Source organism: Stegostoma tigrinum, chromosome 8 (genome assembly GCF_030684315.1).
Source record: "Stegostoma tigrinum isolate sSteTig4 chromosome 8, sSteTig4.hap1, whole genome shotgun sequence".
Lineage (NCBI taxonomy): Eukaryota > Metazoa > Chordata > Chondrichthyes > Orectolobiformes > Stegostomatidae > Stegostoma > Stegostoma tigrinum.
Window position 1 is genome coordinate 52,735,524 of NC_081361.1, and position 27,630 is coordinate 52,763,153.

The window sequence follows — 27,630 nt, forward strand, 5'->3', positions numbered from 1 at the left end:
GGAGGAGAAAACAGATTTAACATTTCTGATACGTTGACCTTGCCTCAGAACTTTTTCTTTTGGTTTTTATTTAGCCATATAATAACAGTGGCAAAGGGGAACAACTGAGGAAAAAAAGGATTTATAAAAAAATGCAGTTTGTAACTCCATAAAAGTGTCCACCAAGACAGGTTGTTAAATAATGAGTAACCAAGGCTCCAAATATTTCACACTTTTTAATCTTATTCAAAGAAACATTGAGACTTTGACAAAAGAGACCTAAAAATCAACAATTCACTTTACTCTTGTGAATTGTCTACAATTCATTATCCTGTTGAATTTACACTTGCATTGGTCTATACTCAGTCAAATATATATAATGAGAACAAAGCCTTCAATCTTTCAAGTCCTTTAAAAGTGATATTTGGTTGGAATCCCAATATTCTCCTGCCCTCTTCTGGGTTTCATTGGAGATATTTTCTAATCAACCTCTGCAGACACATTATTACTCACCTCTGGAGCAGAAGGATCTATAGGTTTACCTGAAGTTACTTTAAAATCAACCAATTTGAATATGTCATTACACATTACAGGTAGGTTGGATTTGAATCCAGGCCTTCTGACTCAAAGTAGAGACTCTACCACTGTACTACAAAAGCTCCTCTGGGTTTAATTGGACAATTGAAGACAAGTGGGAGACCCCTTAAATCAACTAAGAGATCAACCGAGATACTCAAAATGCTAATTAAGTAATGTGCTAACCATCAATTTGGCTTTAACCATTGGGAACCTGTTTTAGAAACTTAACTGGATCATCCAGGTGAGTGTGCAATGGAAAGAATACTGTTCAGTGAAACTGAAGCATGGCCAGATGAGTCTTTGGTGTTCATGCTTTTCTTGTCTGAAAGGCTGTTATTGTGACTTGACAGGTGTTTGTTAACTTCCTAGAATACAATTCATTGGTCTTGCACTTAACTGACTTTGAGCTGTACTTAATTGCTGCTATCCTTCACCACAGCATGAGAGCTGAAGCAATTGCACCACCTCCGATAGCATCTTGTCAGATATAAGCTACTCCACAGAGTAGGGTAGAATGGGGGCACCAAAATCAAAATGGAAGAAGGTGAGACTACAGGCAGAGGGGTAGTTCTATTAACAGGTCTGAGCCCGGGGCATCAGGAGGCTCAGGCTTTCATGGCAGATCACAGCTGACACCTGCAACCTCCTGGATCAAGACTTCCTCCCCAGTGGAGCAGATGGACACTCAAGATAGAATAGAATCTCTCTGGTGTGGAAACAGACCATTCTGTGCAACAAGTCTGCACTAAGTCTCTGAAGAGTATCCCATTCAGGCCCACCCCCTACGATATTCTTGTAACTCTACATTTCCCACAGCTAATAGACCTAACCTACCCACCTAAGCACTACAGAGTAATTTAGCATAGCCAATCTATCTCACTTGTGCATCTTCAGACAGTCCTTGAAATAGTGTCATGACTACAAAGCATGTCAGCACATAGTTAGTGAACTGTGAATTAATAGAGCCCATATAGCTCTCATTTAGTTTGAGTGTTCCAAATTAAATGTAAACAGCCATGCTTTAATTTTAAAAAACAGGTTAAAGGTTAGTTTAATGTGCAATTATTTCTGTAAATTTAAAAGTAAAGCAAAGATTAGAAGTAGATGCAGACAAAAGGTACATAGAAGCCTCAAATCTGTTCATTGCAAGCCTAGCTTGAAGGTTTTTCTTTCAGAATGATGGGGTTGTAAGTCAGAATTCAGCAGTTGCAACAGCTTCTGTAATTGAATAGCTGGAGGTTTCTTCCACAGATGGACTTAGTAATACACAGAATTTGTTAGAGAGAGAGAAGATTCCTGGCTTCTGGTTGTAGAAATGGTAGTTCTAGCTGCTCTCCTACTCTATAGCTGACTACCAGCAGGTTTGAGATTTAATCAGCTTTTTAAGCTACTATCCAATTAGAGGTCAGTTAAGACCTAGTAACAGGCAATCCAGTAGTGAGAAGATAAGTCTTTTCATTTTATTTCTCATGTGTTAAAGGGGAGGAATTTGTTTCCATCAACCATCCTCTCACTACACCCATCCTGCTCATGTACCTGACTGACCTCAGCTTTTACCTTACCCACTCCAACCCAGAATGCAGCTTTCCTCAATGATCTTTTTTTCCCTGAAAACAGGCCCCATTGGGCCACTGAAGAGTTTGAGCCCTTAAAGAGATGTTAATTACTTTAGGACTGTAATTGCTGGTGAATCAATGAAATCCCCAATTGACTTATTCATTCAGCACTTAATTGCTGAAGAGATGAGAAGGCTCCAGAACGAATGTGTGCAATTATTCGCCTTTCTTGCCATGTTCCTCAACCCCTCCAGGGAGAGGAAAATCACACTCTCAGAAGCCATTTATATTATGCCTAAAGTGGTACTGTTAATATATTTAAATATCTGTAAGAAAAAAAGATGGCATTAAGTGTGAACTGTATGTTAAAATTAGATATTTAATTGAAAAATACTTCTAATGGGATTTAAACAATATGTTTAAATACTTTTAAAGGAATATTCCAGGATTAAGTTCCAAAATGGCCTTGTGTTGAGTATTCATCCGATATTTACAAAGTAAAGCCAACTTTTAAAAGGGTTTGAAAAAAATGTCGTTCAATAATCCTACTGTTTGAGCTCTTCTGATGGTGGGAAAATTGGAACAGTCTGTTTTTAAAAAAAAATTCACAAGACCTTATTTGGCTATTAACGAGAAAGTTACATAAAAGCATTGAAGGGGACCACAGTAGAATTTATTGGTTTGCAGAACTTCTGGAATTGGTGTTTCTTTCAAAAAAATGTATTATACCAAAGGCAAGTGGATTTCATGAAGGTTTCACAATTATGAATTGAGATGCTAATTTTTGATTAAATGGACGACCTAATTTTTGAGGCCTTGCTTGACCTTTGCAGATGGTTGACGTGGACTGTAAAGTTGAACATTTGACATCACGAATCTTGGTATCCCCAATATGTTGTAAACATATTTGACCGATTTGAAACAAACAAGAATTTGAAACTGTTACTTGCACCTCTTTTAAATCGAACAATTTTTAAAAATTGGTCCAATATCAAATCTTGCAATTTAAGACTAGGCCCTGTCTAAGTGAATATTTTGTCTGTAAGGGAACATGAGAATCCTGAAAGTTGTCTAATTCATGCATGTTTCTTTGAAGGGGATGATAAATTCAATTGTTCTTTTAAAAATAACCATATATATATATATATAAATAATTTTTATCCCCATTTAGCTGCATTCAATATAATTGATTTTGTAAATCATTGTCTTGCTGGCAACATTTTTGTACTTTTATGAGGCCTTTTTGGCAGTACTTCCTTTCATTCTTTTTGTTAGTGTATGCCACTTAAAACATGCATCAATGTTGAGCATGACAATTATGCTCATGATTTTGATGTAAAATCTTTCAAATGAGGAAAGGAGTTTATGAAAACCCAACAAACCTATGTGTAACATTAGTTGGAGGCATATGGTCAAAATCTGACAACTGCCTGGAATCAAAAACAACAAAAGGCTACAAAAATTTAACAGGGCAGGCAGTGTTTGCAAAGGGGTGGGGGGTTGGTTACAATTAATGGGCTGAATTTTACCAGAAATCAGCTAAGTGTTAATTTTAGTGAGTTTCATGGAGGGCTTCACTCCATAGTTTTTAAGCAACAAATTGCAATGGCGCCTCGCTTACGATATGCTTTGCTTAAAAACTGTGGATCTACTTGCTATTGTAGGGATCAACGAGGCTTCACAGTAGTGCTATTTTTAAAGTCCAACCATGCACCAGATTGAGTGCTGCCAGCCAGGAGCTGCTCCCCAGTGCATATAGTTGGAGGGGAAACAAAAAATAATGCCTCTGAAAGCACATAGATGGCATGTGTGACACTTCATTGCAAATGCAAGTGCACATTCATAAATTATTCCTACTAAGTACCAAGTTACACAGGTTTTCCATCAACCCATCTTAAAATCTTGTCCATGGAATTGCTAATTTTTCCTTAAAGACTGTAGCTCAACATCATCTTATTGTTAGTGGTGGGAACAAATTCAAACCAGAAAGCTTTCAAACGACTGAAAACATTCACTTTCATTCAACAACAGCAAAAGTGAAGAAGCAACAAAGAAAAAGCTCTCTGATGAAGGGTCTAGGCCCGAAGCGTCGGCTTTTGTGCTCCTGGGATGCTGCTTGGCCTGCTGTGTTCATCCAGCCTCACATTTTATTATCTTAGAATTCTCCAGCATCTGCAGTTCCCATTATCTCTCAAAGAAAAAGCTGCACTTGTTTCTGGGATCAGTTGGACAACTTACATTCCAAGCAACAGCATCCTTACAGTCAATGAATGATAGTAGTACTGTGGCTGGATGTATTGGTCATGTTTGCAACCAGTTTGTGGAACATCGGAAACAAAACAGGTTCTTAGAAATGTAAACAGTTACCATTCACATCAGACACAATGACAGTAGTCCTACATAGAAAAGAACACAGAGAACTCTGACATGGAGGGCTATGGAACATGACCACAAGGACGTTTGACAAACTGGACCTTTTTCCAATGTATGTAGCACAGTCCTTGCAGTGCAAATGTAATACATCAAGGTTACATTATTAATAGTCACCTCCATCCCCACATCACCCGAGAAAGGAAACATTGCATAAAAGAGCATGTTGTCAGATACTTTCAGTTCAGGGTGAAATTAAATCAATTTGGCTTGTACAGCTTGTCGCTGTGGACAACCTATAGAAATGACAGTGATTGATCAGTAATGACCAATGACGTGGCCAAAATTAATTTTGATCAAGATTTTATCCTATAAAATTTGAAACTGATGAATAAAGACATAAATATAAGTTGGGTGGGAATTATGGAAGCTCATTACTGATGAAATCATTAGGGAGCGCAAGTGTGTACAGTTTACATTCTGAATCCTATGATTATAGTTGTCTTCATCTGTAAAGTGAAACTGCCTGATTAATGCAATTGACCCTCAAAGGATGGCAGACCTCTCACGTGTTGAGCACATGTGCTCAGTGAGAAAAAAAATTACTGCCTCCCAATTCCAAGTGTGGTCACTGCCATTTCAATTTCCATTGTTCAATCACAATTTGAATGAAGATGACAGGCAACATAGTTGATGTTTTGCAGAGTGAGTTAAAAGCTCAACCTTTCAATGTAGCTGACACATGACTGATAAGACTATAAGGTATAGAAGCAGAATTAAGCCATTCAACCCATCAAATCTGCTCTGCCATTTGATCACAACTGATATGTTTCTCAACCCTATTCTCCTGCCTTTTTCCCAATAACCTTGGATCCCTATAATAATCAAGAACATATCCATCTCCGTCTTAAATACACTCACCGAATTGAATTCCACGGCCTTCACTCTGGGGCTGTGCCCTCAAGTCCTAGTCTCTCCTGCCAGTGGAAACATCATCTCCACGTTTACTCAATTCAGGCCTTTCAGCATTCTGTAAATTTCAATATGATCCTCCATGCTTCTAGACTCCATCAAATACAGACCCAGAGACCTCATTCATTCCTCATATGACAAGCCCTTCATCCTTGGCTGTAAACTTCTTCTGGGCCCCCTGCAATTCTAGCACATCATTTCTCGGATATTGGTCCCAAAACTGCTCACAATGTTCCAAACGTGGCTATATCAGAGACTCAGCCATATATTGCTGCTCATATTTCTAGCCCATAGCATTGATAGCCAGGTTTCTGATACCCTGACTGGCTCAACTGTGGAGGGGTATATCAGGTTCCATGCGATCGATTGTGATAGGGGCTGTCAAGTCAGGGGCATAGACAGGCGTTTTTGCGGCCGTCAGCAAAACATTGGAATGGTGTGTTGCCTCCCTGGTGCTCGGGTCAAGGATATCACAGAGTGGATAAAGAAAATTCTGAAAAGGGAGAGTGACCTGTTAGTGCCAAAGATATAGCTAGAGAAAGGGACAATGTTCTGCAGAGAAAATACAGGAAATTAGGCAGGAGGTTAAATAAGGTCCTTGATGATAATATCTGGACTACTTCCAGTGCCATGTGGTAGTGAGTGTAGGAATAGGAAAATAGGGCAGATGAATGTATGGCCAAGGGGCTGGTGTGAGGGGCAAGGATTCACATTTTTGGATCATTGGGATCTGTTCTAGGGTAGAAGTGACCTGTATAGAAAGGACCTGAATTGGAAGGGGACTAAGATCCCGGCGGGGAGATTTGCTGGTGCCACTCAGGAGACTTTAAACTAGCTAGGGCAGGGTATAGGGGGAGAGGAAGGAGGTGTTGGGGCCTAAAGAGATAATGAGAAAAGAGATGCTGGAGACTAGTACAGTTGAGAAGGGGAGCAAGTTAAATAGGCAAGGCAGGCAAGAGCATGGCAGAGAACAAGGTAAGTCCAATATATTAAACTGCATATATTTCAATTAACAGGTAAGGCAGATGAACTCAGGGCATGGTTGGGAACCTGGGACTGGGATATCATAGCTATTACAGAAATGTGGCTCAGGGAGGGGCCGGACTTAATGTTCTGGGGTATAGGTACAACAGGAAGGATAGAAAGGGGGATCAAGAAAGGAGGGCAAATGGCATTTTTGGTTAGGGATAACATTACAGTTGTACTTAGGGAGGACATTCCTGGAAGAACGTCCAGTGAAGTGATATGGATGGAGCTAAGAACTAAGAAGGGGATGATCACCTTATTGGCATTGTAGTATAGTACTCCCAATAGTCATCAGGAAATTGAGAAGTAATATGTAAGGAGATCCCAGGTATCTGTAAGAATAATAGGGTTGTAATGTTGAGGGTTTTAATTTTCCAAACATTGCCTGGGATTGCCATACAGTTAGGGTCTTAGACAAATTGAAATTTGTTCAGTGTGTACAAGAAAATTTTCTTATTTGGTATGTGAATGGATCTGCTAGAGAAGGCGCAAAGCCTGACCTCCTCTTGGGAAATAAGGCAGTGCAAGTGACTGAGATGTCAGTGGGGAAGCACTTTGGAGCCAGCAATCATAATTCTATTAGTTTTAAAATAGTGATGGAAAAGGATAGACCAGATCTAAAAGTTAAAATTGTTAATTGGATTAGGGCCAATTTTGACATTATTACAGGTAAATGGACAGTTGGAAAGTGGGATGCCTTCGAAAATAAGATAACAAGAGTTTAGAGACAATATGTTCCTGATAGTGTGAAGGGCAAGGTTGTTTGTCATAGGGAATGCTGAATGACTAGAAAAGTTGAGGCCCTGATCAAGAAAAAGGAGGAGGCACATGTCAAGTATAGACAACAGGGATCAAGTGAATCCCTAGTGTAGTATAGGGGCAGTAGAAGTAGACTCAAGAGGGAAATCAGAAGGGCAAAAAGGGGACATGAGATAGCTTTAGCAAATATGGCTAAGCAGAATTCAGAGATTCTACAGTAAGGGCAAAACAGTGATGAGACAGACAATGGGACCTCTTAAAGATCAACAAAGCTGTCTACGATGGACCCACAAAAGATGGGCAGGATACTAAACAAATAATTTGTGTCAGTATTTACTGTGGAGAAGGACATGGAAGTTGGGGAACTTAAGGAAAAAAAATAGTGTTGTCTTGAGGAGTGTCCAATTCACAGAAAAGGAGGTGCTTAAAATGAATAAAGGTAGATAAATCCTTGAGACCTAATCAGGTGTATCCCAGAATTTGTAGGAAACTAGGGAAGAGATTGATGAGCCTCTTAGTGAGATGTTTGTATCATCAACAGCTACAGATGAGGTTGGCTAATGTGGTGCCATCATTTAAGAAAGGTGCTAAGGAAAAGCCAGGGAAATTTTGGTGCTCGTGATGTCAGTGATGGATAAGTTGTTGGAAGGGATTCTGAGAGACAGGACTTACAGGCATTTGGAAAGGCAAGGACTAATTAGAGATAGTCAACATGGCTTGTGCATGGGAAATTGTGTCTCAATAACTCGATTACATCTTTTGAAGAAGTGACAAATTGATGAAGGCAGTGCGATAGACACTGTCTATATGGACTCCAGCAAGGTATTTCACAAGGTTCTACTTGTTAGACTGATTAGCAAGGTTAGATTATATTGAATCCAACGGAAAATATAGCTATTAAGTTTGCAAATGACACAAAAACAAGTGGTGTGATGGACAGTGAAGAAGGTTATCTCAGAGTTCAATGGCACCTTGATCAAATGGACTGAGGAATAGCAGAATTTAATTTAAGTCAGGGTGAGGTGTTGCATTTTTGTCAGGCAAACCAAGGTAGGACCTATACAGTTAATACCCAGGCCCTAGGGAATGTTGCCAAACAAAGAGACCTAGGGTGCAGGTACATAATTCCTTGGAAGTGAACTCTATGACTCATGAATTAAAGGCTAACATTGCATTTGCCTTCCTAACTGCTAACTGAACCCGCATGTTAATCCTGTGTTAGGACTTTGTGTTTTAGATTTTTGAAGCATTTCCCCATTTAGAAAATAATCAGCACTGCTATTCCTATTAAAGTGCATAACCTCTCCCTTTCCCGCACAGTATTCCATCTGCTGCTACTTTTGTCTGCCATGTCCTTCTGCAGCCTTCGCATCTTCTCAACACTTCCTGTTCCTCCGCCTATCTTTGCGTAATCTGCAAACTCAGTAACTGTGCCGTCAATTCCGCTATCCAGATCATTTGTGTATAATGTAACTCCTGCAGAGCTCCACTAACCACAGCTGCCATTCTGAAAATCACCACTTTATCCTAATGTTTAGTGTTATAAAGTGGGGGTTGACCACCTCCCCCCCACCCCCGTAACTAAAACTAAAACACCCAGAGAGGCTCACCTTGCCGTATAATCTGTTAAAAGGATTCTTTTACCATTAAAATGCAGGTTCAGTTAGCAGTTAGGATGGCAAATGCAATGTTAGCATTTAATTCATGAGTCATAGAGTTCACTTCCAAGGAATTATGTACCTGCACCCTAGGTCTCTTTGTTTGGCAACATTCCCCAGGGTCCGAGCATTAACTGTATAGGTCCTACCTTGGTTTGCCTGACAAAAATGCAACACCTCACCCTGATTTAAATTAAACTCCATCTGCCATGCCTCAGTCCATTTGAGCAAGGTGCCATTGCACTCTGAGATAACCTTCTTCACTGTCTATCACACCACTTGTTTTTGTGTCATTTGCAAACTTTGTAGCTATAGTTTCCGTTGGATTCAATAATAATCTAACCTTGCTAATCAGTCTACCATGTAGAACCTTGTGAAATACCTTGCTGGAGTCCATATAGACAGTGTCTATCGCACTGCCTTTATCAATTTGTCACTTCTTCAAAAGACGTAATCGAGTTATTGAGACACAATTTCCCATGCACAAGCCATGTTGACTATCTCTAATTAGTCCTTGCCTTTCCAAATGCCTGTAAATCCTGTCTCTCAGAATCCCTTCCAACAGTTTACCCATCACTGACATCAGGATCACCAAAATTTCCCTGGCTTTTCCTCCAGCTCCACCCTTTGTTATCTCGTGAAAAGTAGTATAACCTGCCTCTCACCCCTGAGATAATGGGAACTGCAGATGCTGGAGAATCCAAGATAATAAAGTGTGAAGCTGGATGAACACAGCACACCAAGCAGCATCTCAGGAGCACAAAAGCTGACATTTCGGGCCTAGACCCTTCATCAGAGAGCTCCTGATCTGTTATAAAGGAGTGGTTAAATGAAATAAACTCTAGCCACTCACTCTATAATCAACAAGTAACCATTTGTTTATCTAAATCTAACTGAAGAAATCAACTGAAGATTAACAAACTAAACAATTCCCCTCCAGCTACCAACTATTCCCAAATGGTATGCTGTTCCAATAAATACAATTCCCACTTAAATAAACCAAAATTTAAAAAAAGAATAGAACTTAGTTTCTAAAAAGTACAGTTAAGTTATGTCTTCCAGAATATTCTGTGCCTTCTCCATTGATCATCTGTCAGGAATGTTCTTCCTGTGAGTTCTCCTGTCTGGTCTATTAGCTCAGGGTGCCGCGGTACCTTTATTAATTAGACAAAGCTTTCTCTAAGAGTTGAGAGAGCTGATATCTTATCTGATGGCAATTGGTTCTCTCCTAATTTTCCAAATGTCCTCATCTTTTATATCCTTGATGGCATATCAGTTCTCACAATAGAATTAGTCCTATGTTGTCCAAACCATCAGATTTAAATTTGATTGACTTTTGTTATCTAAGGGGCTTGTTTAAATTAATTGGCTAAAATCAAATTTGTTGTCTTGATAACAAAACCTGCGGCTTGGCCTGCTAACCATCTAGCCTTCTGATGCAAATGTTACAATTCAGGTGCTCTGCTCTGTCCACCTGCAAACACACAAATTGCCCACAGACATTTTTTTTAAATCTTCAAGCCTAAGAAATCACATCGTTCTTTAAAGGGACCACACACTGTTTTCCCCCACTATCATTTTATAAAATTGATATTTTACAAACTCCAAATTCTAACATACTGCTTTCCAATCCGCAAGTAATCTACCCAACTTCGCAATACTACCTTCTGCCAGTCAGCTGATCTTCTATCAATACCAATACCTTGCCTAGAATACTATGGGCTCTTACTTTATTTAGCAGCCTGCACCTTGTCAAAGGCTTTCTGGAAATCCAAATAGAACACATCCACTGGCTCCTCTTTGTCTAACTTACTCATGACCACCTCAAAGAAGCTAACAGATTTATCATGCATGATCTTCCCTTGACAAAGCCGTGCTAATTCAGGCCTATTTTGCCATACAGTTCCAAGTACTCTGAAATCTTATCCTCTTTTTAATGGATTCTAGGACCCTCCCTGACTTAACTGATTCCTGAAAGACAACACTAATGCCTCTACAATCTCCCTGACTATCTCCTTCAAATCCTTGGGTGTAGTCCATCGGAGCCAGGTGATTTATTCGCCTTCAGACCTTTCAGCTTACTCAGCACCTTCTCGTTAGTGATAGCCTCTACACTCACCTCTGCCCCCTGTCTCCCTTAAAGTTTTGGTATGCTACTTTTGTCATCCACCATGAAAAGTGATGCAAAATAGCTATTCAGCTCCTGCACAATTTCTTTGTTCCCCATTACTGTTTGTCTAGCCTCATTTTCTAGTGGTCCAATGTTCACCCTTGTTTTTCTCTCTCTTGCCTTTTATATGTTGAAAAGAACTCTTACAATCATCTTTTATATTACAAACTGGCATACCTTAATATTACATCATCTTCCCCTTTTTTTGCTTTTATAGTTAACCTCTACAGGTTTTTAAAGGTTCCTTAATTGTCTGATTTTCCAATAATCTTAACCACACTTTATGCTTTATCAGTTGATTTTATGCTGCTCCTGATTCCCCTTGGCTGCCTCATCCTCCTCTTAGTTTGTTTCTTCTTCCTTAAGATAATTTTCTGCTGACCCTTTTAAATTATCCCCAGAAACTCCCACCATTGAAGCTCTACCACTTCCCTATGAGGGTTAACTTCTAATCACCTCTGGCCAGCTCCTCCCTCATGTTTTTGTTGTTACCTTTACTCAATTATAATAACATTAATCTGATTCAGCTTCTCCCTCTCAAACTGCAGGATGAATTCTATCATTTTATGGTCACTGCCTCCTGGGGGTTCCTTCACTTTAAACTACTTATTCTAGTCTGCTTCATTACACACCATCAAATCCAGAAATACCTGCTCCATAATGGGCTCTTCCACAATCTACTTCAATCAACCATCTCGTAAACATTCCATGAATTCCTTTTCTTGGGATCTGCTACCAACCTGATTTTCCCTGTCCACATGCATGTTGAAGTCCCCCATTTGTAATTGTGCTTTTCTTACATGCGTTTTTGGTCTCCTGATTTTTTTTGCACCTGAACCAGACTACCACTAGGAGGCGTGTACATAACTCCCATCTTAAGCTTTGGGTGATGAGGGCATCTGTGACTGTGCATGATTCAGCAGTGTGCAGCTCACTGTGAGTTGCAATCAATCTCCACAAATGACCTCTGAAATAATCCAACCAAGAGGATATTTAGTCATAATGACTTTTACTGCGTTGGCTTTGGGGACATGGTGCAATAGTGGCAATGTCATTGCACCATGATATCAAGATCCAAACTATTGCTATAAAAACATAGGTTCAAATCCCACCACAATAGCAGGTGAAACTTGATTTCAGTTGGCATGACTGGATTATAAAGTTTGTATTAATGATGGTGATCACAAAACTGTCATTGTTGTAAAAGTCCATCTGATTCACTAATGTCCTTCTGGTGTCACTAACATTCACTAATTTCCGCCCTTTAGGGAAGGAAATCTGCCATCTCATCAGGTGACTCCAGACCCACAGCAATGTGGTTGACTCTTAACTGCCCACTGAGATGTCTGAGATAGTCAATCAGATCAAAGGTAATTAGGGTTTAACATTTCGAGTCCAGTGGCCCTTTTTCAGAACTGTCCACAGGACTCAAAATGTTAACTCTATTTTCTCCCCACAAATGCTGCCTGACCTGCTGAGTTTCTCCAGAAACATTTTTGTTTTTCTTTGTTTCATATCTTGAGCATCTATAGTTCTTTGTTTTTATCCAAGATAATTATGATGGCTTACACTTTATCCTACCAGCACTACCCTTAGGTTGTGCCTATGAGTAGTAACTTTCTGACTGACATGGCACAGATATCTGTGACACACTGCGAGAAGGGTTTCAGTCCTATTCTGCACTGTCCTTGATAGCTTTGCCTGTTCCTGTAGACTCTGTGCTCCGAATAGAACATCATGTGTGACCCTTGACTGTTTACTATAGCCTTTTGATGCCACCTTTGTTGGGCATATCGCAGCTGCGTGAGAGTTGATGACTTCTGTATAAGATGGAGCAAGACCCTTTTCCAGATGCTCTCCTCCCCTTCATCTGGCATTATACAAGCAAGCTATTGCAATGACACAGTGCCTAATCACTTCTAAAGTAGTAATGACCTCACCCTTGCCTTTTTTCCTCTCCATTAATGAACATGAGTCCTTTCGAAAGAGAGGTAGGCCATTTGTGCTCTTGAGTCTGATCCACCATGCAACAAATTATGGCTGATCTGATTATGGCTTTAAATCCATCTTCCTGACTGCCCTCCTTAACACCCCACTCCTTTGTAGATCAAAGCATCTGAGAAACACAACCTTGAATATGTTCAACGACCAAGGTTCAATTACTCCGTCAGAGAACTCCTAATGTCCATGACCCTCTGAGCAAAGAAGTTCAGGTTCAATATTGTCTTAGAAGAGAGACCCTTTATTTGGAAACTGTTTCCCCAAGTGCTGTGTTCCCCCATAAGAGGAAATTTTGGGCTGAATCTTATTATAATTTGGCAAAATATCAATTTTAGTGACTCTTATGGAGGATCTGTGTTTGCAAGGCTGAGCGAGTTTTCTCATACAGTTGTCTGAAACTTGTCACATTAACTAGCTGCCACAATCCTATGACAACTATCTCATCCAGTATTTCCCTAAATCTCCCATTAAACATATGTCAACATACTGACATAATATTTAAAATGCCATTGTGTACCTGGTCAAGCTCTGGCAGTCCAGATCTGTCCTGTACAGTTGCAGACATTCACTCCAGATGAGGCAGACAAGGAGAATTTGGCACCTACTTTATGAACAGACACTTGGAGGTCCTGATGGACACGATGGGCCGGGAGAGACTGTCCACTTCTCAGAGGACTGCCAGGGAGGCTGCACTGTTAGACTCTGCCAACCCCCTGGTCAGAGATTGCTACCTTGGTCAGTGCAATCTTCACTGACCAGAAGTATGTCCAGCAGTACAGGCAGAAGGTGCATGACCTTCTCCTCTCCACAATTTCTTTCTGCTGCCTCACGCACACTATCTCTGCTATAGCACATACCTCCCACCATGGCTCATGCTCTACCACTGCCATTTCTGCATACAACATATTTCCTTGGTTGCTGTTACCCTCCAGTTCCCCTAATTGGCCTCTGTGCTGCCTACTCACTTATTGCCTCACCACCTTTTCCTAAACTGAACAACTGTGCTACCCAGGTTAATCTCACTTGATCGCTCCCCTCTCTCTCATTTCAGAAGTAAATCACTTACGACAGGGCCAGTACACATGACAGAGTGCCAGATATTCATGTCCTTTCCCCTACAAAGAGAGGATCTTGGCCTGACTAGTGAAGAATGGGAACATCCTGTGAGTTGCAGAAATCTCCAATTAAAAAACATCACCAGCTTGGAGTTAACATTAGCTGGAATAAAGTCAGTAGCATCTGCCGGTGACAACTGCACTGGTTGAGGAACAAATGCCCAGGTTGCTTGCACTGGGAGCACTGCCAGACATAAGGCACCTGTACAGCACCAGGCAGGAGAGACTCCACGGTGCTGGCAACCAGGGACTTCATGCAAATACACAAGCAGGCACAGGAGCAGCACACACGTTTGTTGATGCACTGGGCAACCTGACACAAAGGCTGCAGGATAGCAAAGTGTGAAGCTGGATGAACACAGCAGGCCAAGTAGCATCTTAGGAGCACAAAAGCTGATGTTTCGGGCCTAGACCCTTCATCTTGGATTCTCCAGCATCTGCAGTTCCCATTATCTCTGATCACAAAGGCTGCAGAACTTCAGTAAAATGGATGGGACCCTGCTGCCTCAGGCACATAAGCATCTGGTTCCCTCCATGTGCAGGTTGGTTGCTGCCATGGTACTCCAGTTCTATCATTCTGAATTTGCTAAATCTATGCACAGACCTGTGTCCATTGCTCCACCTATTAGTGCGTAGTCACAAGCACAAGGCAACAAGAAGTCAAGTGACCTTCAGCTTACTCAAAGTATATCTTGATGACAAGGAAACAGGGTGATGCAAGAACCTAGGTGGAGGAGGAACCACGTACAGGCTTCCCAACAATCTCCTCTTGGAATACTCTAGAGGTGTTGGGCCATTGACTCTTGATGTGCCTGCCATCCACTGCCTGTGGTAGGTTAAGCTGCAAAGGGTGCACTTGCCTTTGGGCTAGACTCACTCAGTATGTCAGGGACCTGTAGACAAAAATACCCATACTGACTCTAGGCATGGCCCCGGCAAGAACTCAACAGCCCACTCCCAACCTCTCCAATGAAGCAAAATGTGTAGTGACCTGACCTCAGTCCCAAGCAAAAAGCAGTTGACCTGACTGTCTCCATCTAACTGGTGACTGCTCTTCCAGTGACAGGTATTAATAGGCTCATTAGTGAGCCTATTGGCAGCATGCAGGGGAGAGGCAGCCTGTGATTGTAGGTGCAGGCCCACGCCAAATCTTTCAGGTCCATTAATGAGGAGCACTGTTTTACTAACTACCTTCCATACTTATGTGCATGTGAATACAAGCTCACACTCCCCTTTGTATAGCAAATTCCCTGTTTTGTTTGATTGCTGCCCAAGATTCTTGGATTGTAAGTTCCATCCCTCATTCTTCTAATTTCCAGCGAGTTACTCCAACCTGCTCCACTTTGCCTCTTGAAACAACCTCTTAATCCTGGAATCAAAGTAACTAATCTCTTAAATCATCACCAATACTGTATATTCTTCCTGACATACATGGAGACCAAAACATTACAAAAATCTTTAGATGGGTTCTCAGCAAGCCCCTGGACCACTGTAGCGACTCTTGTATTTTTATACTCTACGTGCCTTTGCATTAAGAATTTCACTTCATTTGCCATTGCTGAATTCCCCACTATCAACATCCTGGAAATCATCATTGACCAGAAACTCAACTAGACTCACCACATAAACACAGTGGCTACAAGAGCAGGTCAGAGGCTAGGAATACTGCAGCAAGTAACTCACTTCCTGACTTCTCAACGCCTATCCACATCTACAGGCATAAGCCAGGAGTGTGATAAAATACTCCCCACTTGCCTGATGGTCTGTGTTGTGCACACCACATTTTGCAGTTTCTTATGGTCCTGGGCAGAGCCTTTGCCTTACCGGGCCATCGTGCACCCAGACAGTATGCTTTCAGTAGTGTACCTGTAGAAATTGGTGAGGGTCCTTATGGAAATGCCAAATTACCTGAGCTGCCTGAGGAACAAGAAGCGTTGTTGTGTCCTCTTGACCATCGCATCTGTGTGGGAAGTCCAGGATAGGTTGTCGGTTACCATCACTCCAAGAAACTTGCTGCTGTCCACTCTCTGAACCTCAGTTCCATTGATGTAGATGGGGACATTTTTTTCCTCCTTTCTTTCTGAAGTCAATGATTAGTTCTTTAGTTTGCCAACATTGAGAGAGAGATTGTTTTCATTGCACCACTTTACCAAGCCTTCTATCTCCCTTCTGCATTTTGCCTTGTCATTGTTCGATATCCGTTAACTATGTCAGTCTGACTAAATGCCTGAATAGCTGTACCAGTGACTCAGTTTGTACAGCTCCTGTCCTTTATGACACTGCAACCTGCTGATACTAGGAGACACAAATGCAGTACTAACCAGGCTGTCACACAGGCTTATGTAACAAAAGGCACCAATGTCAGCTTCAGGAGCAAAAGAAAAGAGAAAAAAGTTCAGCAAATCAGAGGGGAAAAAGAAGTTAAGATTGTGGCAACATTCTTCAGAATAGAAAAATATTTTAGACTAGTGAAAAAAGAACTAAAGGTGTAAATGGGAGAAGAGGAAGGGAACGGACAAACGGAGAAAAGAACAAAGGATACAATGATTGAATGCATCAGATGAAACAAACAGAATAATTTGAATATTGCTGCCTTTCCTCTGGACACTTTGCAGACTCTGATCTTAACATTTCAAGTTATTTAAGTCAATATTAATTGTAGTTCCTATGTTCTTTCTAACAATGGTGGTAGTGACCATGGCCCAGATTTTTCCAATAGGATGATAGTTGCTGCAACAATGTAGGCAGGTGTTCAATGTCAGGACAGTGCAGATTTCCCAATGTAGCTGACTTTGAAAGAATTGACCAAGAAGTTGAAACCTGACACCTGGGGCTCTCTGAAAATGTCCACAACCCTGTGAGAGAGTCAGAGACTAAAGATGATTTTGATTCACTTACGCTAAGAGTTAGCCAAGATTTTAATTCCACCAACTTTTCCTGGCTAACTATAAAGCTCAACACCCCTAACTCACAACTGATCCTATTGTCTACACTCTCCAACCCTTCTTGGGCACCGATCCCCTATCTTGGACCTGACCACCCCATTGACCCTAGCCCTATCTATTCCCTGACTGCGTAAGGATGAGCGAAACCTCTCCGCAGAAAATGCAGAAACCTTTTACAAATTTTCAAATTCCCTCTGGACATTACACCTGCTGCCCAGACCGGAGACTCCAACCTGTGAGCCCTTGGACATGACCACACATCAACTCTGCCTCCTGACTTCCCCTTACACCAGTTCCTACCTCACTGATTCTACTGCCACCCACTGACCTGAGCTGCCCTCACAGCCCCATTAGCCCTTGATTCCTTTACTGACTTCTCACCCACTCAAAAATCTCACTTACCTACTTGCACCTTACTCCCAGACCCACCCAGCACCTGTACCCACCACCCACTTGGCACCCTACCTCCTCACCTACCTGGTGCATTGCCCCCACATCCACTTTCCAAAGTAACCTGCCACCCATGTGCCACCTTACTCCCTTTCTCATTTACCTTCTCAGTAGCGGTCAAATTGGCTTAAGGACCTTTAAGCCACAAAATATGGCTGTGTTTAAAAGCCATTTGGGTGTGTTTTCAATGCCAATCCACTGTGCTGCTGACCACTTGGATTTCTGGACTAATCTGTACTGCTTTGGTTGGGAAGCTTCCTGGCCCAGAAGTTTGCCTGAGAAATAGAAACCAAAGTGGGCAATGACTAGGTTGATCTGGATCAGAAATAAGGATTCCAAACAGGATGGGAAGATTCAGACCTAAATGGGCATGTTGTCTTTTCCAGGTTTGGGAAAATAGAAATTGGGAGGTGCTTTGGAAGGAAGGGTATTCAGTCACTTTTCTGGCAGCATTCTTGCTGTGAAAATATTTTTCTTGGGCCACTGGATCCTTCTCCATGTCACCCATTTTGTATGCATTTCATTCGGCTAACTTGTCCCATTGTAAAAACTTTGTATCATGCCGAAGTCTTTTTAAAATCTCTTCACTTACATTTGTTTTCTATAAATATTTTTAGTTATTCAATTACCTACACTTAAACAAGTTTTGTTTCCATTTATATATGTGCATTGTTTCCAGGCCCATATTTCTGAATATTTCCCGTTTTTATTTCAGGTTTCCAGCATCTGCAGGAATTGCTTTTGTACTAACTTTTTAGTACATTGTTCAGCTTTATGAATCAGTACCATTCCAATTGCTGAATTCATTAGTCTGTTTTGGGCATAACTACTGGCTAGAACCTTAACTGGAGGCTGCTGCAAAAGCAGAAGTAGGCATTTCATGATGAATGACTTGTTCTATTAACTCCAAGGCTCAAGAACCCGAGAAGATTCAAGCAACTCCCCCATCACCGGCATGTCATGATGCTACCGTGTATCATCGACATAACACACTGCAGGAACTTAGCAGTTCTTCCCCCTGTTTTAACTGTACCACTGAGGAAGACAATATCTTCAAATAGTGGCATGGTTGGGGGTGTGGTAATGACTGACATTGCTGGCATTATATTCTAGCCTATGCATCAAAGTGAAATTGTCTCAAGTATATATCAGTGCAAGATACATGGGAACAGCACAACTTGCATTTCCCCTCCAAGTCACTCATTAATTGACTTGACAATATTTTTCTATTCATTGGATCTAGTCATTGAATCAAAATACTGGAAATCCATCCCTAACAGCATCTTCCATCTACCTACAGGACACGGACAGCAGCAGTTCAAGAAGGCAGCTCACCATCAGAAATGCAAATTGCATGCAGCATAACACTCCCTGAATTCAGGAGTGGAGAGTGTTCATCTAAGCTTAACAAGCTTCCGGAGAAACCTAAAGTTTGGATATCTTTGAAAGAAAGTAGTGAGCCTGTGAAATTCTCTGCCACAGAACATGGTTGAGGCCAAAACACTGAATTTTTACAAACGGTGTTAGATATAACTCTTAGGGCTAAAGGGATCAAAGGGTATGGGAGAAAGTGGGAACATGGGGCTGAGTTGGATGATCAGCCATGGTCATAATGAATGGCAGAGCAGGCTTAAGAGCCATCTAGCCTACTCCTATTTTCAATGATTCTGTGTTTCTGATAGAATCCTGAATAAAGCAATAAAGATGAGTTTAGCAACTAGAGTAAGGATTATAGATTAAGGCAGTAAAATACAATGAAATGTAGTTGATACAATTAATTGTCAATTAATGGATTCCTGGCCATTGTTGCTAAATAAACTTAACTGAGGAAATAATGGATCACGTAATTGAACTCAGTTTCCCATATCTCCTGTTTGACCTTGAGAAGGTGTTGGTTATATGCGTTCTTGAGGTACCTTAGTCTATCTGGTGAAGGTATTCCAACAATGTTTTTAGGAAGACAGGTCCAAGATTTTAACTCACTGACATTGAAGGAGTTGCAATGTATTCCTAAACAGGGAGGATGTGAATTGGAGGCAAACTTGTATATCAATGTGTCTGCCCTTCTTGTTCTTGTGGGTGGTAGTAATTATGGATTTGAAGAAGCCTTAAACAAAAACAGAAATTGCTAGAGAAGCTCAACAGGTTTGGAAGTATCTGTGGAAAGAAGGGAGAGTTGTCGTTTCATGTCCAGAATCCCTTCTTCAGAAACAGCAATTTCTGTTTTTTGTATCTGTAGTGCTTTGTTTTATTGAAGAAACCTTGTTGTAATGAAAATTGCACTTTGCACAATGTCTGTATTTTCTTTTACTGAAAGTCCTTATAGATCCAAATTGAAACTACTTTGACTTCTGAGGGATGAAGTTAAAGTTGTTCTTGACAATGTTATTATTAGACTTATGTGTTATTCTTATGTGGTTCACATTACTTTGAAAATATGAGTAACCCAAAGAAATGGCAGACAGACAATTAATTGGAATAAAATAAAACAAAGAACTATGAATCCTGGAGATCTGAAACTAAAGCAAAAATTGCTGATGAAAATCAACAGGTCTGGCAGCATCTGTGAGGAGAAAGTAGTTTACATTTCTTCAGAACAGGATGGAAATATGGATGTTGAATTATAGCTGGTGATTTGCTGCATCTCAGAGTGGAAAATAAAGGCAGATCTTGATGAAGAAGAAACGCATCTTTCCTAGAAAAACATTATTTTCTATCAGTAGAAAATGGGACAAGGGAAAGAAGCAAATCTCTTAGTGGAAAGAGCAATTTTATGAGTCAACTAGGCTGTACCATAAGGTTTACTTGAGATCAAATAAAGAAATCTCTGGGATGTGACTGGAGTCAAATGGGATTTATTGATTCTCCCCTTGTTGGTGTTAATCACATGTAGAAAATTCAAATGGAATGCACCAGTTGAAGGCCATTGAAGATTTCACCTGGTATGGAAATCTGGGAGGAAATTTGGGTCTGCTTGGCTGTTTGATGCCATTTATCTGCCAATATTGTTTGTAGTATTGATTAAAGTGAAATATATTTACTGGTTAGGTGTCCCGTGATCCAGAGACTGAAACATTTGGACCATGGTTGTATTGAATTTAAGTGTTTTTTTAACTCCTCCAAATAGTGTTTTAATTATAAAAGTGAAATATTGTAGATGCTAGAAATCTGAAATGAAAACAAAATGCTGGAGAAACTCAACAGCTCTAGCAGCATCTGTGGAGAGAGAATCAGTTGGTGTTTCAAGACCGATCTGACATTTCAGAATTTGTTTTTTCTATTCATTTGTGGGATGTGGGCATCACTGGCTGGCCAACATTTCTTGCCAATCCCTAGTTACCCGTGAGAAGGTGGTGGCGAGCTGATTTCTTGAACATTATTAGGGAGGCAATTCCAGGATTTTAACCCAGCAACAGTGAAGGAACGGTAATATATTTCCAAGTCAAGATGGTGAGTGACTTGCAGGGGAACTTGAAGGTGGTGGTGCTCCCATATATCTGCTGCCTTGTCCTTCTAGGTGGAAGTGGTCGTGGGTTTGGAGGTGCTGTCTGAGGATCTTTGGTGAATTTCTGCAGTGCATCTTGTAGATAGTACATACTGCTGCTACTGAGCATCAGTGGTGGAGGGACTGAATGCTTGTGGATGGAGTGCCAATCAAGCGGGCTGCTTTTTCCTGGATGATGTCAAGCCTCTTGCGTGTTGTTGGGGCTGCACTCATTCAGGCAAGTGGGGAATATTCCATCACACTCCTGACTTGTGCCTTGTAGATGGTATACAGGCTTTGAGAAGTCAGGAGCTGTATTCCCAGCTTCTCGCCTGCTCTTGTAGCCACTCTGTTAATGTGGTGAGTCCAGTTGAGTTTCTAGTCAATAGTAACCCCCAGAATGTTGATAGTGGGATATTCAGTGATGGTAACACCATTGAATATCAAGGGATGGTGATTGGATTGTCTCTCATTGGTGATGGCCATAGCCTGGCATTTGTGTGGCGTGAATGTCACTTGCGACTTGTCAGCCCAGACTTGGATATTGTCTAGATGTTATTGCATGTGAACGTGGACTGCTTCAGTATCTGATGAGTCACAAATGGTGCTGAACATCATGTAATCATCGGTGAACATCCCCACTTCTGACCTTATGGTGGAGGAAAGGTCATTGGTGAAGCAGTTGAAGATGGTTCAGCCTAGGACACTACCCTGAGGAACTCCTGCAAGGACATCCAAGAGCTGAGATGATTGACCTCCGACAATCACAACCATTTTCCTATGTGCCGGGTATGACTCCAACCATTGGAGTATTTGCCACCTGATACCCGTTGATTTCAATTTTGCTAGGGCTCCTTGATGCCACACTCAGTTGAATACAGCCTTGATATCAAGGGCTGTCACTATCACCTCATCTCTGGAATTCAGTTCTTTTGCCCATGTTTGAACCATAGCTGTAATGAGGCCGGGAGCTGAGTGGCCCTGGTGGAACCCAAACTGGGCGTCACTGAGCAGGTTATTGCTGAGCAGGTGCTCCTTGATAGCACTGTTAATGATACCTTCCATCACTTTACTGATGATCAAGAGTAGACTGATGGGGCAGTAATTGGCTGTGTTGGATTCGTCCTTATTTTTGTGTACAGGACAAACTTAGGCTATTTTCCACACTTTCAGGTAAATACCAGTGTTGTAACTGCACAGGAACAGCTTGGCTAGGTGAGTAGCAAGTTCTGGAGCACAAGTCTTCAGTAATGTTGCTGGAATGTTGTCTGGGTGTGTAGCCTTTGCAGTATCCAATGTCTCCAAACATTTCTTGGTATCACGTGGAGTCAATTGAATTGACTGAAGACTGGTATCTGTAATGCTGGGTATCACCTGGAGGAGGCCAACATGGATCATCCACTCGGCACTTCTGGCTGAAGATTGTTGCTAATGCTTCAGCTTTGTCTTTTGCACTGATGTGCTGGGCTCTTCCATCATTGAGCATGGGGATATGTGTGGAACCTCCTCCTCCAGTGAGTTGTTTAATTGTCGACCACCATTCACAAGTAGATGTGGCAGGACTACAGAGCTTAGATCTGATCAGTTGGGAGTGGGATCACTTAGCTCTGTCTATCACTTGCTGCTTTCGCTGTTTGGCATGCAAGTAGTCCTGCTTGGTGGCTTCAATGGGCTCATCAGTTTTTTTTTGTTCAATTCCAAAAAAGACATGTTGGACTCGCAAAACTACCGGTTTCTCTCCCCACGGATATTTAAATTATGCTTCTTTTGTCGATCAATGCAGTAAGAGTTTCTAAAAGCAAAATCTTGACCATTATTTTTTTCCATTGACATATTTAAGGATGCTATTCTTTAAAATAAGTCTTCGCAATTAAATGGCATACTCCTGCTCCTAATTTGTGTTTCAAAAAGCATCATCAAAAGGTGGTGGCGGAAGCAAATCTATGCAGACACAGAGGGAGTACCAACAGGAGATACCAACATGTGAAATTTGAGAGGTTTGGAACAGTATAGTTGAAGATGCAATCATCAAAGGTCAAGTGAAAAAGTTGGAAAATTTAAAAGCATATTGGTTTGGACAACAGAGGATGCATACAGAAAATGTTCATATTAATTTAATTGCCCCCAATTCAGAGGCATATTTACAGGGCAAGCAGCATCCCAATTACCTTGGAAATGAAATGACCTATATTAGGTTGTAATAAGGTCAGTGTGGCAGCCAGCTGTATTGATTTGATCTGTATGCTGATCTCAGTACAAATGGACTAATAGCTTTACACAGTTATTTGTTTCTTTAGCCTGAAGTCCTGGAACAGCTACAGAGCCTGAAGGAACTGTGGATGGATAATAACTCAATACAGATATTGCCTGGGGTAAGAATCTACACAAAATCAGAATTGTTTCACTTTCTTTTCTCAGCAATTAGTTTATAAAAAAATTAGTTTATTTGGGGGGAAGGATATGGGGAGTAGGAAAGGGGTGGGGTGATGTGCTTGGGTCATACTGAATTGGGGATGTGAGACCATTTTTTGAACAGAGAGGGGGGAGCATAGGAAGAAGGGGTGGGATAGTGGGGGATCATGTGAGGAAAAAATAAAATGAATGAATGGATATGGCATGTGACAGATGTCATGGGGAGGATGACATAGCATGAGATGGGGATTTTAAGAAGTACTGTTGCAATAAGTATGCTAATTGCACTACGAATGTTTTGTTGGTGTTTGCTAATTATTTAATATTTCGGTGATTACACAATGCATTGTACCACCATACACACAAGGTTGTCATTAATCTTACCCAGAGCTCAATCGCAATGGCAGTTCTGAGTAAGGGTCACCGGACCCAAAATGTTAACTCTTTTTCTTCACAGATGCTGCCAGATCTACTGAGCTTTTCCAGCAATTTCTGTTTTTGTTGGCATTTGAGGATAAAAGTTAGGAAGTTATGCTGCAATGCCGGACATTGGTGAGGCCGCATTTGGATATTGTGTTCAGTTTTGCTTGCCTTGCTATAGGAAGGATGTTATTAAACTGGAAAAAATGCAGATATTTACAAGGATATTGCCAGGACTCAAGGGACTGAATTATAGGGAGAGGTTGGACACTAGGACTTTTTTCTTTAGAGTGTATAACACTGAGGGGGAGATCTTATAGAATTGTATAAGATCATGAAAGGTATAGGTAGGTTGAACGCACTGAGTCTTTTTCCCACGGTTGGGAATTGAGAACTAGAGGACATCAGTTTAATGTAAGAGGGAAAAGAATACATGGAAATCTCAGGAGCAACTTTTGTACACAGAGGGTGATACGCATATGGAATGAGCTACCAGTGAAAGTGATTGAGGAGGGTGCATTACCAACATCTAAAAGATATTTGGATGAACACATGGAGAGGAAATGTTTAAGAAGGATGTAGTCCAAATGCAGGGAAATGGAGTTAGTGTGGTCAGCAAGGACCAGTTTGGACCAAAGGCCTGTCTCCACGCTGTCGGACTATATGACTCTATGATACTGGGAAACAAATTCCCAAGTGCTGGAGTTCTAGTTGGAGGTGTAAATTTGGAGCTTGGATTTGTTTTTTTCTCTATGTCACGGACATTCCCTTGTACAGGTACATTAAACACAGGATCTCAGTAACCCCAGAGACAATTCAGCCACAGAATTAATGGCTGCTGGGGATGAATGGGGGCGGAATATCAGGAAAATACTGTAATTGCTGATCATGCATGTTTTGTTGAATAAAGGGCAGCAGGTTTATCTTCAAAAAGCGAGAGCTGGAACCTGAGTTAAGGTAGACAACAAGTGTTTACGAAGATGTTGTCATTGCTGGGTAGTTTTGTGCCCAAGGTTTCACTTTATTATATTAAATATTTGACCCATGCAGTCTACACTGCCTCTCCAAATTAGTATTCTAACATTATGTCATTTTCCTCCCTTTCCTTGTGCCCTTTAACATTGATTATTTGAATAGAAATATCAACCCCCGCTTCAAAGTTATACACTTTGGTAGCAAAAACATGTCTGTCCATATTTTTCCACCATAAAGCCTTTTCCATATCTCTGAATTGCCTTCATCTGCTGTTTGTCTACCCACTTCATCAACTGCTCCTGTCCTTTTTGGAGTTCTATGCTGTCCTCCTCACGGTTCACAAAGCTTCCAAGTTTTGTATAATACATAAATTTAAATTATTCCCTGCACATCCAGATCTGGGTCATTATTATGTATCAGGATAAACAAGGGTTCCAATGCCAAGCCTTGGGGAACTCTGGTACAAACCATTCTCTAGCCTGAAAAGTATCTATTGATCATTACTCTCTCTTTCCTATTACTCAAACACTTTTCTGTCCACATTTATGTACCCTTTATTCTGTGAGCTGTACCTTTTCTCTCAAGTTTGTTACATGGCATCATATTAAATGTTTTTTTGAAAATCCATATACATCACATCAGTGGCATTAACTTCAATCAAAGCTTTCTGTGAGCTCTTCAAAATCTCCAATCCGTCAAACATGATTACCCCTTTAGAAATCCATGCTGGTTGTGCCTCAACAACCTACTTTTCTCCATGTGACTATTTATTCTATTCAAAATGATTGTTTCTAGAAGTTTCCCCGCTACTAAAGTTAAACTCAGTGGTCTGTAATTACTGAGCCTATCCTAACAACCTTTATTGAAACAAGGTCATAATATTTGCAGAGATAGTAGGAACTGCCAATGCTGGAGAATCTGACATAGCAGGGTGTAGAGCTGGATGAACACAGCAGGCCAAGCAGCATCAGAGGAGCAGGAAAGCCGACGTTTCGGGTCTAGACCTGAAGGGGGTCCTGAAGAACGGTCCAGACCTGAAACATCAGCTTTCCTGCTCCTATAATGCTGCTTGGCCTCCTGTGTTCATCCAGCTCTACACTTTGTTATCTCATAATATTTGCTGTTGTCCAATGCTCTGAAACCTCCCTTAAGTCTAGAGAAGATGAAAAATTATGGCTGGTGCCTTTGGCATTTCTATTCTCGCTTCTGTCAATATCCTTGGATGCGTCTCATCCAGTCCTGGAGTCTTGTCAACTTGAAGTACAATCTGTCCAACACTTCTTCCTTGTTAATTGTAAAACCTTCTGTGATGCAATTTCCTTTTCTGTCACCTCAGCCTGGGAACATCATCTCCTTGGTACAGATACTTGCAAGGTATGCATTGAATACCTCGTCCACATCTAATACCTCCATGAGTAAATAAATTAAACAAATGTGTGATGCATTAATCAGTATGACAAGCTATTTAATCTCCTTTGTGACTGTCTAGGAGCACAGTTGTCAAAATACTGCTGTATTTCCCCAAGGGCCAGTGTAATGTATAAAACAAATCAGTTGGAAATGCCTTGGAAATCACTTACATTTGTATGGATATGAAAATAGCATGAAAAATCTGCCAAGCTAGCATTTGCTACCGATAAATTAGCTGCCATTTTTCCTGTATTACATCAGTAACTGTACTTGAAGCACTTCACTGGCTGTGAAGTGCTTTGAGACTTCCAGCTGTCATGAAAGGCACAATAGAATGCAAGATAACAAAGTGTGGAGCTAGATGAACACAGCAGGCCAAGCAGCATCTTAAGAGCACAAAAGCTGACGTTTCGGGCCTAGACCCTTCATCAGAAAAGCCTTTTTTGATGAAGGGTCTAGGCCCAAAACATCAGCTTTTGTGCTCCTGAGATGCTGCTTGGTCTGCTGTGTTCATCCAGCTCCACACTTTGGTATCTCGGATTCTCCAGCATCTGCAGTTCCCATTATCTCTGATCACAATAGAATGCAAGGTTGTTTTTCTTTTCAGTTAAGGTGCTGTAGGCAAACCCCACTGCACCTCACTTATTTCATGACGCTGGATTCAAAATACCCCGTCATTTTTTTCTGCAGCCTTCCCGAACAAAATAAAACTTGAAAGAACTGCGGATGCTGCAAGTCAGAAACAAAAACAAAGTTGCTGGAAAAGCCCAGCAGATCTAGAAGCATCTGTGAAGGCAAAAACAGAGTTAATGTTTTGATGACCCTTCCTCAGAACAGAAGACCCTTCTGAGGAAGGGTCATGAGACCCGAAACGTTAACTCTGTTTTTTCCTTCACAGATGTTGCCAGACCTGATGAGCTTTCCCAGAAACTTTGTTTTTGTTCCAAAACAAAATTCCTGACTGTTTTCACAATCCTTTCAACAATCTGGATTAAATGCAGCAATGTCTGGGAATTCTGGCTGTTTTTGGAATAGTATTAAATAATCCCTTCGAAACAATTGAAAAGATGAACAGTGATAATGGGAACTGCAGATGCTGGAGAATCCAAGATAATGAAATGTGAGGCTGGATGAACACAGCAGGCCAAGCAGCATCTCAGGAGCACAAAAGCTGACGTTTCGGGCCTAGACCCTTCATCAGAGAGGGGGATGGGGTGAGGGTTCTGGAATAAATAGGGAGAGAGGGGGAGGCGGACCGAAGATGGAGAGTAAAGAAGATAGGTGGAGAGGAGAGTATAGGTGGGGAGGTAGGGAGGGGATAGGTCAGTCCAGGGAAGACGGACAGGTCA

The 27,630-nt window shown here is 41.2% G+C and overlaps 1 protein-coding gene across 17 annotated transcripts in view; it reads left to right on the plus strand.

The window, feature by feature from the left end:
* lrrc7 (leucine rich repeat containing 7) overlaps nt 1-27,630 on the plus strand; it is a 617,590-nt gene that overhangs the window by 435,795 nt on the left and 154,165 nt on the right. For all 17 annotated transcript variants that reach the window (XM_048539168.2, XM_048539169.2, XM_059647884.1 and 14 more), the window contains one exon: nt 23,362-23,436. In XM_048539168.2, the coding sequence (XP_048395125.1) occupies nt 23,362-23,436 (75 nt within the window). The remainder of the gene's footprint in view (nt 1-23,361; nt 23,437-27,630) is intronic.